At 47.9% G+C, this 18,409-nt stretch overlaps 2 protein-coding genes across 5 annotated transcripts in view; one reads left to right on the forward strand and one right to left on the reverse strand.

The window, feature by feature from the left end:
- ROBO3 (roundabout guidance receptor 3) overlaps positions 1-18,409 on the reverse strand; it is a 1,168,980-nt gene that overhangs the window by 939,761 nt on the left and 210,810 nt on the right. The gene's annotated exons all lie outside the window — the stretch shown is intronic.
- LOC146861725 (uncharacterized) overlaps positions 1-18,409 on the forward strand; it is a 422,385-nt gene that overhangs the window by 372,116 nt on the left and 31,860 nt on the right. For all 4 annotated transcript variants that reach the window (XM_085646099.1, XM_085646100.1, XM_085646097.1 and 1 more), the window contains one exon: positions 1,759-1,925. Coding sequence is in view for 2 of the 4 variants with exons in the window: in XM_085646098.1 (XP_085502224.1) it covers positions 1,759-1,925 (167 nt within the window). In the remaining 2 variants the exon portion in view is untranslated. The remainder of the gene's footprint in view (positions 1-1,758; positions 1,926-18,409) is intronic.

Raw genomic sequence — 18,409 nt, forward strand, 5'->3', positions numbered from 1 at the left:
GCTTTTGGACAAGGGGAGGTGCTAACATGCGGCTCCCCTTGTCCAAAAGCAATTTTGCTTCGCTTCATGGAAGCAAGAGCTGGTTTCCTGCTCTTGCATCCATGAAGCAAAGCAGAAGTTTGCAATGACAGGGCAGGTGCAGAGCTCCCATCCTGCCATGGCAAACTGCAATGTCCCAGACATTGCTGGAGCCGGCCCTGGGGGTCGGCGGTCCCCAGGGCCCTGGAGAACTCCAGGAAGGGGGGCTGCAAAGCCCCCCTCGCACCTGTATTAAAGACAGAAGGAGGTGGCCGTACCTGGGGCCAGAGGTCCGCAACAGACCCCTGTATTTGAATAATTAGTGCTCCGAGGAGTTGGTGGTCCCCGGAGCAATTTGGAGGGGCTTGAGCCCCCCACACTTAGTATTACAAGTAGCCCCAGGGAGGTGGTGGTCCCCAGGGCTTGGGGGACTGTGAGCCCCCTCGCCTTAAATAAAGAAAAGCCCAGGGGAGGTGGCGGTCTCCTGGGCAGCCGGGGGAGGCCCCACACATTTTCTTTTTTACTAAGCCCCTTGGAAGTAGTGGTCCCAGGGGCTGCAGGTGGGGCTCGTGCCCCCGTGCATTATCGGCAAAGCCCTGTGGAGGTGGTGGTCCCCGGGGCTGCAGGGGCCCCTGCAGGCCCGCACCATATAAAAACATTGCGGACGCAACTCCGGATGAAAATTAAAAGAAAAAATGCTTTTTGTGGTCCTGGAACCCCTGACCAGGCATAGGGGGTCAGCATGTTTTTACCCTGCCCCCTCTTCTTGTTTTTTAATATTTTTCACACCTTTTATGCTTGCGACTCTGTACTGAGTCACACGATGGCTACCAACTCTTCCTGGTTTTAAGTGTTGGCAGCCAATCAGAAACTAGCTCGTGATTGGGCCTGTTCAGCTAATGAGGTCTCACCATTCTCAAATATCTATATCTGTAAAAGTTTACATTTCTCAAAAACAACTCAACAGATTTACACCATTTAAAGAAAACAGTGTTTTCTGGACAAAAAGCTACCTTTTGGTGTAATTGTGTTCAGCAGTTCGGGCTTTAGCCGTGTCTACAGTCTCCTAAAGCCTCGCTTGACGAATCACCCTGAAACTTTCAAGACAAGAGTTGACCGGAGCGCCCCATTAGTTTGGAAAATTTTGCGAACATTCATCAACTGGTGCCACAGATATTGGTGAAAGAAAAAATGCTTTTTGAATAGAAACAAGGTTCTAACTATAACTACCTACTGGCACTGCCAGTAGGTAATATATATATATATATATATACACACACACACACACATATAGGTTACAGTGACGCTATAGTTAGGAAAAAGAATTAAAAGAACGTTAGAAATTAACTAAATAAACATAGGTTGCAGGGACGTTATAGCTAGGTTCGGATTTTAAACACATAAAACCATAGAAATTCGTCAGTTACTGTTATTTCACGAAACTAAAGCGTGCCTTAAGGTAACTATAACTCATGCTCTAAGACAGTGGTTCCCAAACGTTTGACTCCTGTGGACCCCCACTGAGTCACCACTGGAAGCCGGGTACCCCCAAGCAATTTATATGATTTAAATTTCACATTAAAACAGTGTTTCGAAAAAATTTAACATGTGTGCACACAAAACAAATACTCAAATTTGTATTTTATATTGAAAGGATTTGCAAAAAATGAAAAAATGTTATGGAAAGGTTGGTGCTGCATCTTCGTGACTAACTTTTAAATGGTTGGTTTTATTTCGCAGTGCAAGGCTCCTGCTCCTGACCGGGCCAGACTGGAAACCCAAAACAGCCCATGCAAATGTTTTCCGACCAGGCCCCATACGGTGCATACCAAGTGCAGTGAAGGAGTCTGACCACTACAAAAGGGGCTTTGTGAGGCTCTACCACCAAGAAAATGTAGGAAATAATGGTACATTCTACAAAACATTTATCATTATATATTGAATTGTATTTGCTTTCAAAGAAAAGTAAATGATGACCGTACTATGCACCAGGATATGACAATCTTTGTTGGGGTTCTTTAATGATTCCTTTATTATCACCCTCCAACAGTGTCTCTCATCTCTCCATAGCCCCTCTGTGACATGTATTTCATTTGTTTTATAGCATCTCTCATACCATTGTAGTATGTCAGAGCACTTTACATCACACACACAGAGACAATGAAATATTCGTGTAAACCAGTGTATAGAAAATGTTACATAAGGCAAAGGGGACTATAAGGTGTAGGATTCATATGGCATTCATACTGGTAGGAATTTGTAGAGTGCTTGGTCTGGAGATGCACAAACTCAGGTTTCAGAACATAACACAGTAGTTCGCATTGACTTTAACAATAAAAATGTATTTTCACCCAAATAAACCTTTTTAGCAGCATCAGGATAATTGAAGACTGGGAAAAAACAGAAGTTACTGACTTGTACCATGCAGTTTGCAAGCAGCTCTTTGATGACAGTTTATAGGTCATTGTGCTAGATTACGATTGTCACTTATGAACTGCACAGTAACAAAAGAATCTCTGTGACAAAAGCACTGACCTATGCACATAAAGTACTGTTTTTTAAAATGCATGGTTCTTTGCAGTAGGCCTATTAACCGTCTGTACTACATTAGATATGCCAAAGCTGCCATTGGACAAAACTCTCATCTCTCTCCAGCATCTCTCTCCAGCAGGTACATTAATCAGTTATCTCACAGTTATCTCATTGACACTTTTATTGTTGCTCAAAAATTGCTAATTATACATGAACCTTTGCAGTGCTTTCAAAACTGCTGCCTGAGGACCCCCTGGGAATGTGTCACGGTCCCCTTGGGGTCCGCGGACCACAGTTTGGGAAACACTGCTCTAAGATAACTATAACTTGCACCCTCCACTGGACAGTTTTCTCATCAATAATTTTATTCTTCAATTTTTCACCCATTTGCACAGAGGAGGACCAGTAATAATTTGCAAGCATAATTGATACAAAAGGGAGTGAAAATACTCAAAACAAGAAAAAAGCAAACCAAATGTAAACAATTAATTACTCCTTCCAGTCCATTTCCTATAAGACACCAAAAAACATCATATTGATATTCAACTTACAGACAAACTCAAGCAATATCAACAATTAATTCTGGAAAAACACAAGCAAGTAGATTTCATTTTGGATAGCAGATCTTGTCAGTCATGATACAGTCCATACTTAATCAGAATTTTAAAAATATATGCAGAAGAGACTTTTACGTTCTCCTAAATTCATGCCCTGCCTTTCTTCTGAATCATTTTCTAAACATTTCAACACTGTGCCCAGATCCTAGCCCCGCCTTTTATTCACTGCCCTACCCTTACGCACATAGAAGTTGCTCTCCAAATGAAAAATGTAGATAAATCTGGTCAACCATTTATTGTAAGCAGTAGGATCTGGTCTGAGCCAGTCTGCAGATCGAGCTATTGTCATAGCCACAATTACAAACTATTGGAACTGGCTGTCGTCTATCCCTAACTGGATAAGCTGGGGTTAAAGGTGTATCAATATGTGCAAACACAGTCTATAAAAGCCCAATGATTCCCTCTTTAACCCCTCCAACTTAGCACAATTGCTAAACATATGGGCCAGATCTGCATTATGGCTACTACATCATGGGCAAGTTGTACTAGCCCTTCTTCCCCAGATAGCTATTATTGCAGGGGTATAGTGAAAGTTAAAGAGCATCTTATAGTGTTGAGCGTGTAGCCCTGTAGATCAAACCAACTGGTCTATTTCCAAAGACTCATAAAATTGTGCTTTGTTGATGCTCAACCGCAGACTCCAGTTGTATGAATGTTTTGCCAAATCGGCCTGCATAAGCTCCAGTAAGTGTAGATAGATCTGACTGATCCTACATTCTGCTAATTTGCTGAGCTGCTCTATTACTGATATCTTCTCCCCTGTGCTATTCCCCATGGTGTTTTAACAAAAAAACTATAAACTGGAGAAACTTTTTAAAAAATCTCACATTTCAAGCCCAAAAAACCATTAAATCTCATCAAAAAGATTTTAACTGATTAAGATTAAAGAAGTATCCAATTTTCCCTACCCCACAATGTTCCCATTTGCTACAATAGTTGCTGGAAGGATGTGTGCTCTCCACAACACAGTATAGTAATTATATTGTCCAATCCCCAATTTTTGCTTAACCCGAGACCAGATCTCCAATGCAGAGTGTACTGTTTTAAATCTAACCTTTTAAAGTAGCTAGGTTCCACTACTCTTAAAAAACATGCATGGGGGGAAAGTTCTCCCCCGGCAGATCACCGAGCTGCTTTTCTATAATTAAAGTCCTCATACATTGCAGGGTGGCTGGCCAGTGATACCTAAAATTAGGTACAGCCCACCACCCCGCTTGCCCTAGTTAACATTAAGTATTTGAGAGCCCTTCTGGATCTTTCATATGACCATCAAAAATTGCTGGCCATATCCTACATCCGCTTGAAACCAGCAACTTTCACACTCCGAAGGGATGGTCCTGAAAAGATACAGTACTCTGGGTAGAAATAGCATCTTGACTACATTGCATCGCTCCACGATTGAGAGATGTAATTATCCATCTGTAGGAAAGTCCCTCTTAGTATTCTGCAGCACTGGGGCCAAATTTGATTCTGCTATCTGCTCCACTTTCTCATGATGTTAACTCCCAAGTATACAACCTGACGGGTCGGTGGTTGTCCACTAACTGTACCCACTCATTAGCCACAATCTGACTTTTATTCTTGCTTAAAAGATACTCAGAAACTTTGCCAAACCTTGCTGATTTGCCCTTTGCCTCCCTTAATGCTATTTGAGGTTCAGATGTGGCCAACGCGATATCATATTATTAAGATCAAATTTTTTTTTTTACACAGTAACAGAATGCTTTTCCTCATGTTAGTCGATTTCAAGATAAACAGGGCAACATTATAACATGTAAGGGGATCCCCTAGCATCACCAAAAATGTAATTGCTACTTTGGGGCCGATTCCGATGGCCGGTCGGACAGCTGTCCGTAGCCTTACCCTGCGACTGACACGTACACGGAGCCGGTCCGTCCTGTAGAGTAAGTACAATGCGCATAACTGCCAAAAACACGACCGACACGTAGGCTGTGAATCAAGACCCATTCTCCGTCCGAGCCGTAACTCCTAAAGAGGAACCGTGTCGCCCGGAAGCAGTATCCATAGCAGTTTCCGGCATGACAAGTACGATGCGTACTTCCTACGCGCCGGACTGGTCGTCACGTAGGCACGTCACAGCATCCGAAAAAACAGCTACGATTCGCGTCACAAATCAATACACGGCTACGAGACGGACCAGCTTGCAGCGGGTACGAGACGGAGCAACAAGCAGCGTGTACGACACGAACACATCATGAATCCCATCGCGCAGGTCATACCGGTACTCTACGTCTATGACAGGATCAGGAACAGACGCCGAAGGCGGTAAGTCAGACACCTACCACATAAACAAACGACAAGTACCCGCAAAATGGCACACACACACAGTAGATCCACATCCTGGCCACTAACAACAGCCCACCATAGGGGTTGCATGGGCAGCACCACTAACACCCCCAGCCATAGGGGGCCTGTTGCCCATCACTACTGCCACCCCCACCCATAGGGACTATGTTGCCCATCACCCCTGCCACCCCCACTCACAGGGGACATGTTGCTCATCACTACTCCCACCCCCACCCATAGGGACTATGTTGCCCATCACCCCTGTCACCCCCACTCACAGGGCTTATGTTGCCCATCACCCCTGCCACCCCCACTCACAGGGGACCTGTTGCCCATCACCCCTGCCACCCCCACTCATAGGGCTTATGTTGCCCATCACCCCTGCCACCCCCACTCACAGGGGACCTGTTGCCCATCACTCCTGCCACCCCCACTCACAGGGGACCTGTTGACCATCACTACTGCCACCCACACCCATAGGGACTATGTTGCCCACAGCCCCTGCCACCCCCACTCACAGGGCTTATGTTGCCCATCACCCCTGACACCCCCACTCACAGGGGACCTGTTGCCCATCACCCCTGCCACCCCCAGCCATAGGGCTTATGTTGCCCATCACCCCTGCCACCCACACCCATAGGGGACCTGTTGCCCATCACCCCTGCCACCCCCACCCATAGGGCTTATGTTGCCCATCACTACTGCTACCCACACCCATAGGGGACCTGTTGCCCATCACCCCTGCCACCCCTACTCACAGGGGACCTGTTGCCCATCACTACTGCCACTCCCACCCATAGGGACAATGTTGCCCATCACCCCTGCCACATAAACACCCATAGTGCTTATGTTGCCCGTCACCCCTGCCACCCCCACCCATAGGGCTTATGTTGCCCATCACTACTGCCACCCACACCCATTGGGGACCTGTTGCCCATCACCCCTGACACCCCCACTCACAGGGGACCTGTTGCCCATCACCCCTGCCACCCCCACTCACAGGGGATCTGTTGCCCATCACCCCTGCCACCCCCACTCACAGGGGACCTGTTGCCCATCACTACTGCCACCCCCACCCTTAGGGACTATGTTGCCCATCACCCCTGCCACCCCCACTCACAGGGCTTATGTTGCCCATCACCCCTGACACCCCCACTCACAGGGCTTATGTTGCCCATCACCCCTGCCACCCCCACTCACAGAGGACCTGTTGCCCACCACCCCTGCCACCCCCAACCATAGGATGGGTGATGCGCAACACAGCCAGCATACGCAAACATCAGGTATGTCCGCAAAATACATCCCCCATGACATCATGACAACAGTGTGTAGTCTGTGACAAATGCCCACAACTGTGATTATGGCTACGAGCATACAATGTAAGTAACAGCACATGTGTGACCAACACATGGGTGTGACATACACAAGGCAAGCATCACCATAGCACTGTGGCAATGTAAAAAGAACACCCCCTCACTGTGTAGAGCAGAAGTTAAGTGGGGGCTCACAAAATGCAGCAGATGTGGAGAATTGTGGTGATGGGGACCAAACCCCCCTCATCACAGTGACCAAAAGGTAAGTGTCATCATGGGCAAAGCTGCAAATAACAAACAGCATGTATGATCCCTGCTCCCAACACATCAAACACTTCTGGGGCAAACTAGTGGTTGTGTCCCATACACACAGAGATGAGGTGAGACTAACAGTGCTGTGAAAACATAACACTCTCGGCCATGTGCAGAAAAGCACCACACATGGGGGCTGACAAAACAGCAGAAGTGACCATCACCAAGCATGCACACATCTCGAAAATAGACACACCAATCAAAACAACATGTGTAGACTGTAGGTGTCAGCTCACAAACTCACATTCCATGCCAGCAATGGCACCCAACAACCAGGATGAATGTGCACAATGATGTGAAATGACTCACAGGGACAGCAGGCAAAATCACAGAAACAGCATCCAGACAAAGGCCTACAACAGCAATACCAATGCACTGGTGCAGATGCACAAACAGGCAAACTCACACTGCACATCAGACACAACATATATGTGTATGTGTCACAGTATCCCCAGGCAACTACACAACACATGAGGGGGGCTGAACCACAGTGACACAGATGTGGGCACAGTGCCATACAAAAGTAAACCATCATTGGGACACCCTCAGTGGGCAATCAGGCATTGGGAGATGAGAGGGAGCACAACAGACATGTGACACAAGCTGGAATCAACACCAACTAACACAGCAAGAGACTGACACACAACACCACTACCCCCAGGGACCAGACAATGGGGTGACACAAGCATGCATGACACCTCCACTGTGATGACAAAGGCAGATGTCGTACAAACTGGGAAACCCAGACATGTGTCCTGTGCCACAAACGTACATCACACATACACAAACACAAATTACTCAGCATGGCCCCTCATCCATAAACAAATGGGAGCTAGGGGACCATCCATGCAAACATTCACATTAGTCCACCATCAACACCACACACCTGAACTGCAACAATGTGTATCTGTGAAGTCCACATGGACAGGTGACGTGGCACATGCCCCCATGACAAACACAGGAATGTTGCCAGGAACTAAGGTGCACACACATCACTCAAGGACTGTTTACAACCCAGGGGAATGACAGACACACTGCACAGTATGCGGTACATGGCCATGACCTCAAAGCTCATGTAACCTTCAGAATCCCTGCCACAGTCCCAGGACTATGCAGATGCCAAGGAGGAACACAAGGCACCCATGCTGACACCTGCCAGCATCGCTGCCGTGAACCCGACAAGTGGGAGCAGTCACACACACATACAAATGTCTTAATCACTGAAAACTACCACCTAGGGACAACTACATGATATTGCGAACAAACAAGTGCCTTGAGGAACCCTGACTGTGTCCCATCTGTGTCTGACAACATCATCACCACTCAGAACTGACAAATCCCAATGATGATACACCAATTAACAGTAGTGTGTCATGCACCCACACATCTGGTAGCCCATTGGAAAAGTAGTGGGATGAACCCAGTACCACTCAGCAAGCATCAACAACAGGAACATATCAAGGGAACCCTGTCTGTGTATGAAGAGGGATGTGGACACACACACATGCACATACAACACACACCATGGGCCCAGGCCATGTCACTGGACAACACACTAACTTGAGGGGACACAACTCCTGTGGGAGCCCAGCAGTGCCAAACATATTCACCGCAAGTCCCACTCATGTCTGCAGAACACTTGGTCAGTCAGCCATCAGTTACCACACAATGAAGGCTCTGGTCACAACAGCCTGGGTACGGGAGTCTCCCCTAAGTCAGCTGCACATACCCAAAACATATGTCTAGCAAGTTGCACAGAGGACCCAGTTGCTCCTATTACAATGATGCACACACCTGTAGGGCCAGTAGTGATGAGCACGAAGTATGTGGAAGTGACAATTTGGACAATGGGAAGCACATCACATGTGCAGGGGTGCAAGCCACAGATGTGACCATGCCAATGAAATGCTCACAGAGAGACGTACACAAATAGTTGATCCAGACACACCCAGGTAGCTGCAAAGGATGACATGGATACCCACCAGAATAGGATACATATCTCATGGACCACAGGGAGTACCTCACATCAACACATCAGTATGCAACATTGTAAACCACGCATTACAGGTGCAAGGGCATGTAAAACAACATCAACATGATGTACAGCTAAATCAAGTTCACAGGGACAAAGAAAAAAGCTTTATTCAGCATATGAAAAGCGAAACGTCTGTTCCAACAAAAGGCCAATGGCCAGTCCATGTCCAAATGGCAAGGAGTGAACTAGACTGACAAATTCAGTATATGAAATGCTAAACGTCTGTGCAAACAAAAGGCCAATGGCCAGTCCATGTCAAAATGCCAAGGAGTGAACTAGAGTGACAACTGCCACACCTTGCTTGCCTGCACTGCTAAGGACCGGGGTCATCCCCTCGTAGGGGCATACATGGGGGCAGGCCAGGCACCGCAGGGACAGGATCAGGGTGCAGAAGAAGGAGGCAGTGAAGAGGAGGGGGATGCAGGCTAGACACTTGCAACTGCAGTGGAGCTGACTGAAGTGGAGGGTGCTGTCACAACTGTGGGGCACAAGTCAGATGGGGTGGGTGCCGGCACAACTCCAGTGGGCAGGTCAGATGGAGTGGATTGGCTCACCACTGCAGTGCCCAAGTCATACGGGGTGGTTGTGGACTCCAAAGCAGTGCCTACATCCATGGGAGCGGAATGGGGGACAGGTGAGGTCGGCAGGGCGGGGGGGACAGGGGACACAGTCCCCACATCAGTAGCACCAACTGTTTGACCAGGTGTGGAGGAGCAAGTGCTGGGGGGGATGGCCTTAGCATTTTGGGGATGGTGTATCTGTGTGTGGGGGAACCCGGGGCAGGGAGTGGCGGGGGAACCTCTGGAGTGGTGGCCTGGGGGATGGAGGACGGAGACTTCGCCTTGGAGCTGCGTGCTGGCGGGGGGGTCTTGCTCTTCTTGCGCCGGGGGGACTTGCACGTCATACCACCGGTTCTGGATATCGTCCTTTGTGCGCAACATTGGTGCTTGTGCGTTCACCTTTTCCACAATCCTCGCCCACATCTTGGTTTTCTGTGAGATGGGGGTCCTTTGAACCAATGTACCAAACAAATGTGGCTCTACTCTGATGATCTCGTCTACCAGCACTTCTAACTCACTATCTGTGAACTTTGGATTCTTCTTTGGAGGCATGGTGATGGGTGGTGGTGGTGGGGGATGTGTGTGTGAGGGTGCAAGTGATGTTGGTTTGGTGTTGGTTTTGCTGTGTGTATGTGTGTTTGCTTTTGTATGAGGTGCTGATGGTGTGTGAGTTGTGTGATGGGTGAGTTGTGAGTGTGTCTGTGGTTGCTGTGTACTGGTGTTTGCTGCTGGCTGTGTCTCCTGTTTGCAAGGGATGATGGTAGTGATTGTAGTCCTTTATAAAGTTGGAGTTGTGGGTGTGTCTTTGTCCCATGTTTTATTTTTGGGTATTTATTGGCTTAGTCATTGCTTGTTTGGTCCTTTTTTGTGTTTTTTCCTTTGGGTTTTGTAGGCATGAAAGAGACGTTCATGTGACGGAAACGGACGCTGCTGTTGTCTCGTGCGGGCTTCTCCGCCTCGTTCCCGCTGCCTGTCTTCTGTGTTTGGTACGCGTCGTTCACGGCGGTCTCTATTGCTTGTGTGCCAGGTTGTCTGTGCGTGACGGTCGTGCGGCTTGGTCTCCGTGCGAGTCGGTCTGGTTTTACATGCGTTGCATCGTACTGCGCTAATCGTACATCGCGGGTATGGGTCGGTCGGGTTGATTCCGGGTTCGTGGCGGTCGGTGAAAATCGCGCCGGATCACTATTTTCCCTATGGCTCGGTCGTACGGCTTGTATTCCGTACGTGTCGGTTGTAATCCACTCGCGTTGCATCGTACTGCACGGTTCGTACGGCGCTGGTCCGTGTCGGTCGGTATTCGGTCCGGGTCCGTGTCGGTCGGTTCGTTTTGCGGCCAGAATCGGAATCGACCCCTTTGTGTGACCTAATATTATGAGCAGCAAACAATGGTTTAAGATAAAACACCTAAAATTACGATAAAAATTACAGAATAGTAAAAAGTGCAATGTGCTTTGTTTACTTTTCTTATCACAAGGACATAGTGTAGGAAACTGGCTCTGTATATACTACATAAAAATGAGGTATAGTGTGTAGAGAGTCCAGGTGACCCCAGAGGTAGGCAGAGGTTAAAGTTAGATAGAACCTTACTCTCTATTTGTGGTAGAGTGATCGAGCAGTAAGGCAGTATCAGAGGACATTGTTAAGTATTTGATGTACACACTCAGTCAGCAAATGAATTCACACACTCAAGAACTGAACTCTAGGCCAATTGTTTTGTATAAAAAATATACTGTTTATTTTTAGAACCAAGCAAGCCTGGCACAGATAAGCATAAAATACTTTTCAGTAACGAGTTGCTGAATATAGAACAGTTTGAAAATGCAATAGAACTTGTACTTTGTTTGATTTACAGGGGATGCAGCAGGTTGCAACACTTAGCAAATTCTGTACATTGGAATGAATAGACTTTTTCAGTAAATTACTGGTAAGTTACTTTTTACGTTACTTTTCTAACTCAGTGCTGGATACTAGATTCAAAAGACACACAACTGATGGATGGAATGCAGAACAAATCAAAACATTCACCCCCAGTCAAGAGATCTGGGTTAAATCCATCATTCTTTTGCTCACCATGCCACCCCAGTTTAGACCTGGCCATAAGCAAATCAGTCTTGACCCTGTGCCTCATGGGAACAGTCCAGCCCGAACTGCCAAGCCAGGTCCTCTCTGGACCGGAAGCGAGCATCCTAGGACCGGTTTCGGGGTTTCACCCCTCTTCAGCCAGGATAGCTTGATTCCAGTGGCATAGTGAGCCCAGGACCCACGTCTGGGCATACCTGGCACACTTAGGACAAGAAAGCAAAAGACACACAATTGATGGACGGAATGCAGAACAAATCAAAACTTTCACCCCCAGTCAAGAGGTCTGGGTTAAATCCATCATTCTTTTGCTCATCATGCCACCCCAGTTTAGACCTGGCCATATGCAAATCAGTCTTGACCCTGTGCCTCATGGAAACAGTCCAGCCCGAACTGCCAAGCCAGGTCCTCCCTGGACTGGAAACAAGCATCCTAGGGACCAGTTTTGGGGTTTCACCCTTCTTCAGCCAGAATAGCTTCATTCCAGTGGCACAGTGAGCCCAGGACCCACATCTGGGCAGAAAGCAAAAGACACATAATTGATGGACGGAATGCAGAACAAATCAAAACATTCACCCCCAGTCAAGAGATCTGGGTTAAATCCATCATTCTTTTGCTCATCATGCCACCCCAGTTTAGACCTGGCCATATGCAAATCAGTCTTGACCCTGTGCTTTATGGGAACAGTCCAGCCCGAACTGCCAAGCCAGGTCCTCCCCGGGCCAGAAACAAGCATCCTAGGACCGGTTTCGGGGTTTCACCCCTCTTCAGCCAAGATAGCTGGAATCAAGCTGACATTGTTCTGCATTCTGTCCATCAACTGTTGTTTTTGCGGATACCTAGATTCAGCACTGGGACATTTCTTGTAAACAGGTAAGTAATTACGTTTTGGTTCTTCGCATGATTTTTAAAGAATATCTTGAGATTTCAAAACTACTCACTAAGTCGTTTTTTGGAAGTAAAACAATGCATTGAAATTAATAGGCTTTTTCAGTAAATTACAGGTAAGTTACTTTGTACGTTACTTTTCTTACTCAGTGCTGGATACCAGGATTCAGCACTAGGACATTTCCTGTAAACAGGTAAGTAAATACATTTTGGTTATTTGTGCGATTTTTAAAGAATATTTTTAGATTTCAAAACTCCACACTTGGAAACATTTTGGAAGAAAATTGTCAATGTTATCCTATGGAGGAAAAACAGGTAAGTAATCGACTGTGGGAGTTAAGGTTCTGGGGTTAGGGATGCACTCTTGTTACACCCTCAGCGGCACTAGGGCGGCCGGGTGCAGTGTGTTGAGGCCCAATGTTATCCAGTGGGGGATAAGAAACCTCCGGTTGGTGGCTGCTGGCAAGCAGGTCATTGGGTTGTGGGAGCAAAGCTCCTAGGGTTAAGGTCAGGGAAAACGGGGCAACAAAGTAGCACAAAAGGTGCACCCTCAGCGGCACTGGGGCGGCCGGGTGCAGAGTGGTGTTTCGACGTCAGGCGCCCTGTTTTCTATGGAGAACCTCCGGTTTGCAAAAGCACTGCAGGCAGGGAGACGAAGGACTTCTGGGTGTGACCACCACTTGGAGAGGTAAGCTAAGAAGTTAAGGGGTGGTTAGGCACCATCGGTTTGGGCACACAAGGCCGTGGGGGGTCAGGTGCGGGGGTGCCTTTTGGGGTTGGATCTTCTTACCAGCTCCTGGCCGCGGTTAGGGGGGCCTTCTGTATTTAGACTGCAGACGTCGGCAGGAGGCTTGAGGCAGGTCAGGGGTCGCCGGATCTCGGGTCAGGATCAGAAATATGTCGTGTTTGGTGTCAAACACCTTGGAATCATACCCCCACATCAGTTCTTGTTGTGAGGATATGATCCCACCCTTCTAGAGGGAGAGACATGGCAGTACTGGTATACTCGGTAGAAATATAATAGAGCCCTGGCATCACAAAATGGATGATGCAGCCACAGACATGGGTCTGGCCTCCTGCTGCTGACCGAAACTCCGGCAGGGGAGGCCTGGACAATAGGTTTCCTGTCACAGGGAGGTGTAACCACCTCCCAGACAGGCTTAGGTGTATTGGGGCTGGGTGGGAACACTCTCTGAGTGCTTTGAAGTCCTGCACTGGGGGCACATTTGGTGTCCCTGTACATAGTCCAGCTCAAACCGGTTCAGGGGCTTCCAGCCCCTGCTCTGGCGCAAAACTGGACAAAGGAAATGGGTGTAGCCACCCCTCTTTAAAAACCCTCCCATAGGTGGATCCCCAGAGCTAGTCCAACCCCTTCCTTAGGTATAAGTAAGGAACCTCTGTAACCAGAACTTTAGATATCCCTGGACGAAACTCTGAAGCTGAATCCTGGAACTTCAACGCTCTACTTAAGACTAGAGGACTGAAGAAATCTCCCTTGGGGTCAAGGAGTGACTCCCCTGCTTGGCAGGCACCAACAAAGCAATTTGCCGGTCTGCATTTCCGAAGCTCCCGCCGGACAGCGATGTATTTGAGGCCCAGGAAGAGAATTTCTAGACATCTCAGAGGCCTACCCGAGTCCCCAGCAAAGCTGAGACCCGCAGTCCTCGTGAGTAGTGTGGAACCGGAACTCCTGGTCACCGTGCACTTTTGCAAGTGAATTGACTTCTTGACGTCTCCTGAAGTCGTACTTGGGCTGACTTGTAGCCCCTACCTCAAGCACAAAATCCACTGAAGATTGTTGGCCTAGTCACCCCGAGTGACCTGTGGGCCGCCGTTTTGTGTTTCGTCTTGAGGTCCCGTCGCGATCCCTGGTCCGTTGACTGGTGGGTCCCTGAGGGGGTTACTTTGAATTTCCTTGAGCTTCCCTAGTTGCTCCAGACGTGCCCCGACTCCCTACCAAGTGGTGAGTCCCACAGACCTTGCTGGTCTGCACCAAAGCATCTTTCTTGTTTCTGCGTGGGTTGCTGTTGCCAAGGCTTGTTGTGTCCAATCCGGGCACCGACGCTGCAGCACTCGACATCCTTTGTGGGACAGCTCAAATCCAGCTCCTGGTTGTCCTTGACGCCTCCTGGTCCTCGTGGCTGAAGAGTCAAGCTTCACCTTCTTCACCTGAAATCACCAGACATCGGTGGGCATCTGCCTATCGCCTTCCTGGTCACTGGCTAGTGAGCTGGACTCTGTCCACTCTGCTTTCAGGTTATTCTTATCTTCGATCCAGGCTTGGATCTCTTCGGACACTTCGCATCTTCCCTGCAGCAGCACTTCTTCACCAGCTCCCATTGTGATCGACTATGCGACCCGACACCATTTGACACCAATGCACCCGGCTTCCCTGGGTGAGGTAACATGAGTACTCTGGTGTTCCCGTGGGTGTTGGCCCTAGAACTTCCTAAGTCCCAACGGGTTTGGTCCTGACTCACTTCTAAGTGTCCGTAATCTTTAAAAATCTAACCGCGATTTTCCCCATAGAAGCTAACGGGAACTCGCGTCTGTGTTCACATACTGCCCCCGTGGGTCCTCTGTGTCACTACCTTGGGTGGTTCCTTGGGGTCCCAGCGATTCTACAGGCTCTAGGCCTTGTGTCTAGTTAAGTCGTGGTTCTTATACCACTATTTTAGTATATGGTTGGGATCACCCCTAGGGCCTGACGTGCATTTGTGCTATTTTACTGTAATTTTTGAAGTGTAACTTATGTGTTTTGACCTCTAGTCTCATAAAGAGACTAGGAGGGTGTGTTTAGTAATAAATACATATATTTTATATATATACCTGGTGTGGATGTCTTTCATTTAGGCACTCAAGAGATTATAGACATGTAAAACAAGCTGCTTTACATTCCTTCAAGACGTAGCCTGAAGGCTGCTCTCCATAGCTACCACTAGGATAGCTTTCAAAAAAGGTTATCTTTAACCTATAACCAATAAGGGGTTGTTTGGACTGGTACAGGGTGCCCACTATAACTAGTGGACAGCATATACCAGGCCAACTTCTCACAGGCACTGTAGGGGTACAGGGCTCATGCTGCTGTACCCTCACCACTGGCATAGGGGAACCCAGCTAGAAGGGTGACTGATGTATGCCAGGGCATTGGTTTGAGGGCATGGCACACAGGAATGTGTGCCATGTCGACTCTTCACTTTGCTCTGCCCCAAGACACACAGCCTGCAAAGGCAGTGTGTGAGTGTCAGGGTACAGGACCTCTAAGGGTGGCACAATAAGTGCTGCTGCCTTTAGAGGCCTTCTCTGGTCACAGTGCCCTGGGTACCTGTGGTACCATATACCAGGGACTGACATGTGGTCAGATATACCAATTGGGTTTAGCCTTCAATGCAGTTTTAAGGAAGGAACATAAGACCTGGGTACCTGATTAGCAGGAGCCCAGGGCACACTCACTCAAAGAAGATCAGCAATTCAGCAAAAAGTGGGAGCATACCATGCAAGAAAAGGGGCACTTTCTCATACATAGTACCATATCGGGGGAACGGGACTTCATTTGGGGAATGCGTCATGGTAATGGGCGATGCCGCATCTCAATCTCAGTAGCATAAAATGGTGCTGTACATAGGTTACATGTGATAAATAGTTATAAACTCCCTCGTCTCAGTAAAAAGATTTGTATAAGGAGACAGACAGTTTATTCTGCTCAGCCTCTGATCTAAGATCTCACCTCTGCTGCAGAAAGGACTCTTTGATCTCTTTCTTTGTAAGGGACAGTTTGTAGGAGCTGACCATACTGATATATTAAACACATTTTCTTGGGTGGAGTTGATATATGATAAAGAATGGAATTCTGAACACATCATCCAAATTTAAACAATCTAAAATAATTGACCTAATAAAAGCCATCTCTTCCCTCCTCCTAAGTGAGGTCCATAATAACAGTGGTCCAGCTATTATAGAATCTTCTAAAAACCGAAGTCCTACCTCATGGTGTACAATGGTGTTTGATACAGAGGATGTTAAGTATAGTAGACGTTTTAAGAAACAATTTTCCTCTTTTGGCAGGGCCAAACTATTTGTATAACCCCAGAGAGCTGCCCCATAAAGAACTGTGCTTAATCCTTTAGCTTTATAAATGGCAACCATTTCGTTGGCCGGTCGATTCCCTAGTTTTGAGGAAAATTTAAATATCCCTTGGGTAATATGTTGGGACCAAGAATCATTTCATGAAAATAAAATACCAAAAGTAAAAAAATAGCAAAAGGAGTGTAGGATCTGCACTTATGTTGCCCCCACTTTTTTCTGATGTTAACACTGGTTTCTGGCTGTAGCCTGGCTGGGACCCTGCTAATCAGGGCCCCAGCCTCTCTGCTCTCTCTAAACAACTTGGAGTGCATATTAGATGCACTAATGATTGGATACTGTGGTACCTTATGAGCCCCTAGTATATGGTACCTTAGGTACCAAGGGTATAGGTACTTCACAGGCCTACCAGGGGCTGAAGCATGTATTATGCCACCCCTGGGAAGCAGACTAAATCTGACATCACAGGCCTGCTACTGCAGCCTGGGTGAAGTAGTGTTAGCACTCCTCACTGAGGTATAGGTTCCCTATATCTCACCTTACACACACATATAAGCCTATCAGTCACCCCTAAGGCAGGCCCTATCAATCCTGAGGGCAGGGTGCTTGGTTTACATGTGAGGGGGTGCCTCTGCATGAGCAGGGCCCCTCTGCAGCTGGCAGAGTCTATTCTCTGTGGCTGTTTGTGGATGCGGTTAAACCATATACTCTTAAGTGCATTATAACCGCGCGGTAAATGCTAACTCTGGGATGGCTGCATCAAAACATGTTGTGTTTGGTGTCAAACGCTTTGGAATCATACCCCCACACCAGTAACTGGTGTGGGAGTATGATCCAACCCTTCTAGAGGGATAGACATGTACCTACTGTGGAAACACGGTAGAATCCTGAAAGAGCCCTGGCATCACAAAATTGGAAGCCACCAGCACAGACACTGGGCTTCCCTCCTGCTGCTGACCGAAACTCGCAGTGGAGGAGGCCCAACAATAGGCATCCTGTCACAGGGAGGTGTCACCACCTTCCAGACAGGATTTAGTGTATTGGGGCTGAGTGGGTGCACTCCTAGAGTGCTTTGAAGTCCTGCACTGGGGGAGCAGTAGGCTCCTCTGTGCATATGCCAGCACAAATCGGTTCAGGGGCTACCTGCCCCTGCTCTGGCGTGAAACTGGACAAAGGGAAGTGGGTGTAACCACCCACTCCCCTGACCCTCCCAGAGAAGTGGTCATAGAGCTAGTCCCTCCCTTTCTTTTAGTATAAGATAGGGAACCCTTGCCACTGCAGATTAGATATCCCTGGACAACGCTCTACAAGAAGAATCCTGGACCTTCGACGTTCCACTACCTTTGGAAGACTGAAGAATCTCCCTTGGAGTCAAGGAGTACTCCCCTGCTTGGCAGGCACCAAAACTTTGAATCAACGGTCGCAAATTTTCCCGCTCCCGACAGAGTCCGAAGTCCCTGCAGCCCCGGAACTGGATTTCCTGACTTCTCGACGGCCATTGTGAGTCCCCAGCAGAGCTGAGGCGAGTGGACCCCACGAGTGACGAGGAACAACAATACCCGGGTACAGTGCAATATTTTCGAGTGCAATCCCTTCACGACAATCTACGAACTTGTGCATTGGACCACGTGTGGTCCAAGCTTCCAGCAGGATTTCCACTGAAGA

The sequence above is a fragment of the Triturus cristatus genome, chromosome 3_1 (genome assembly GCF_964204655.1).
Source record: "Triturus cristatus chromosome 3_1, aTriCri1.1, whole genome shotgun sequence".
NCBI lineage: Eukaryota > Metazoa > Chordata > Amphibia > Caudata > Salamandridae > Triturus > Triturus cristatus.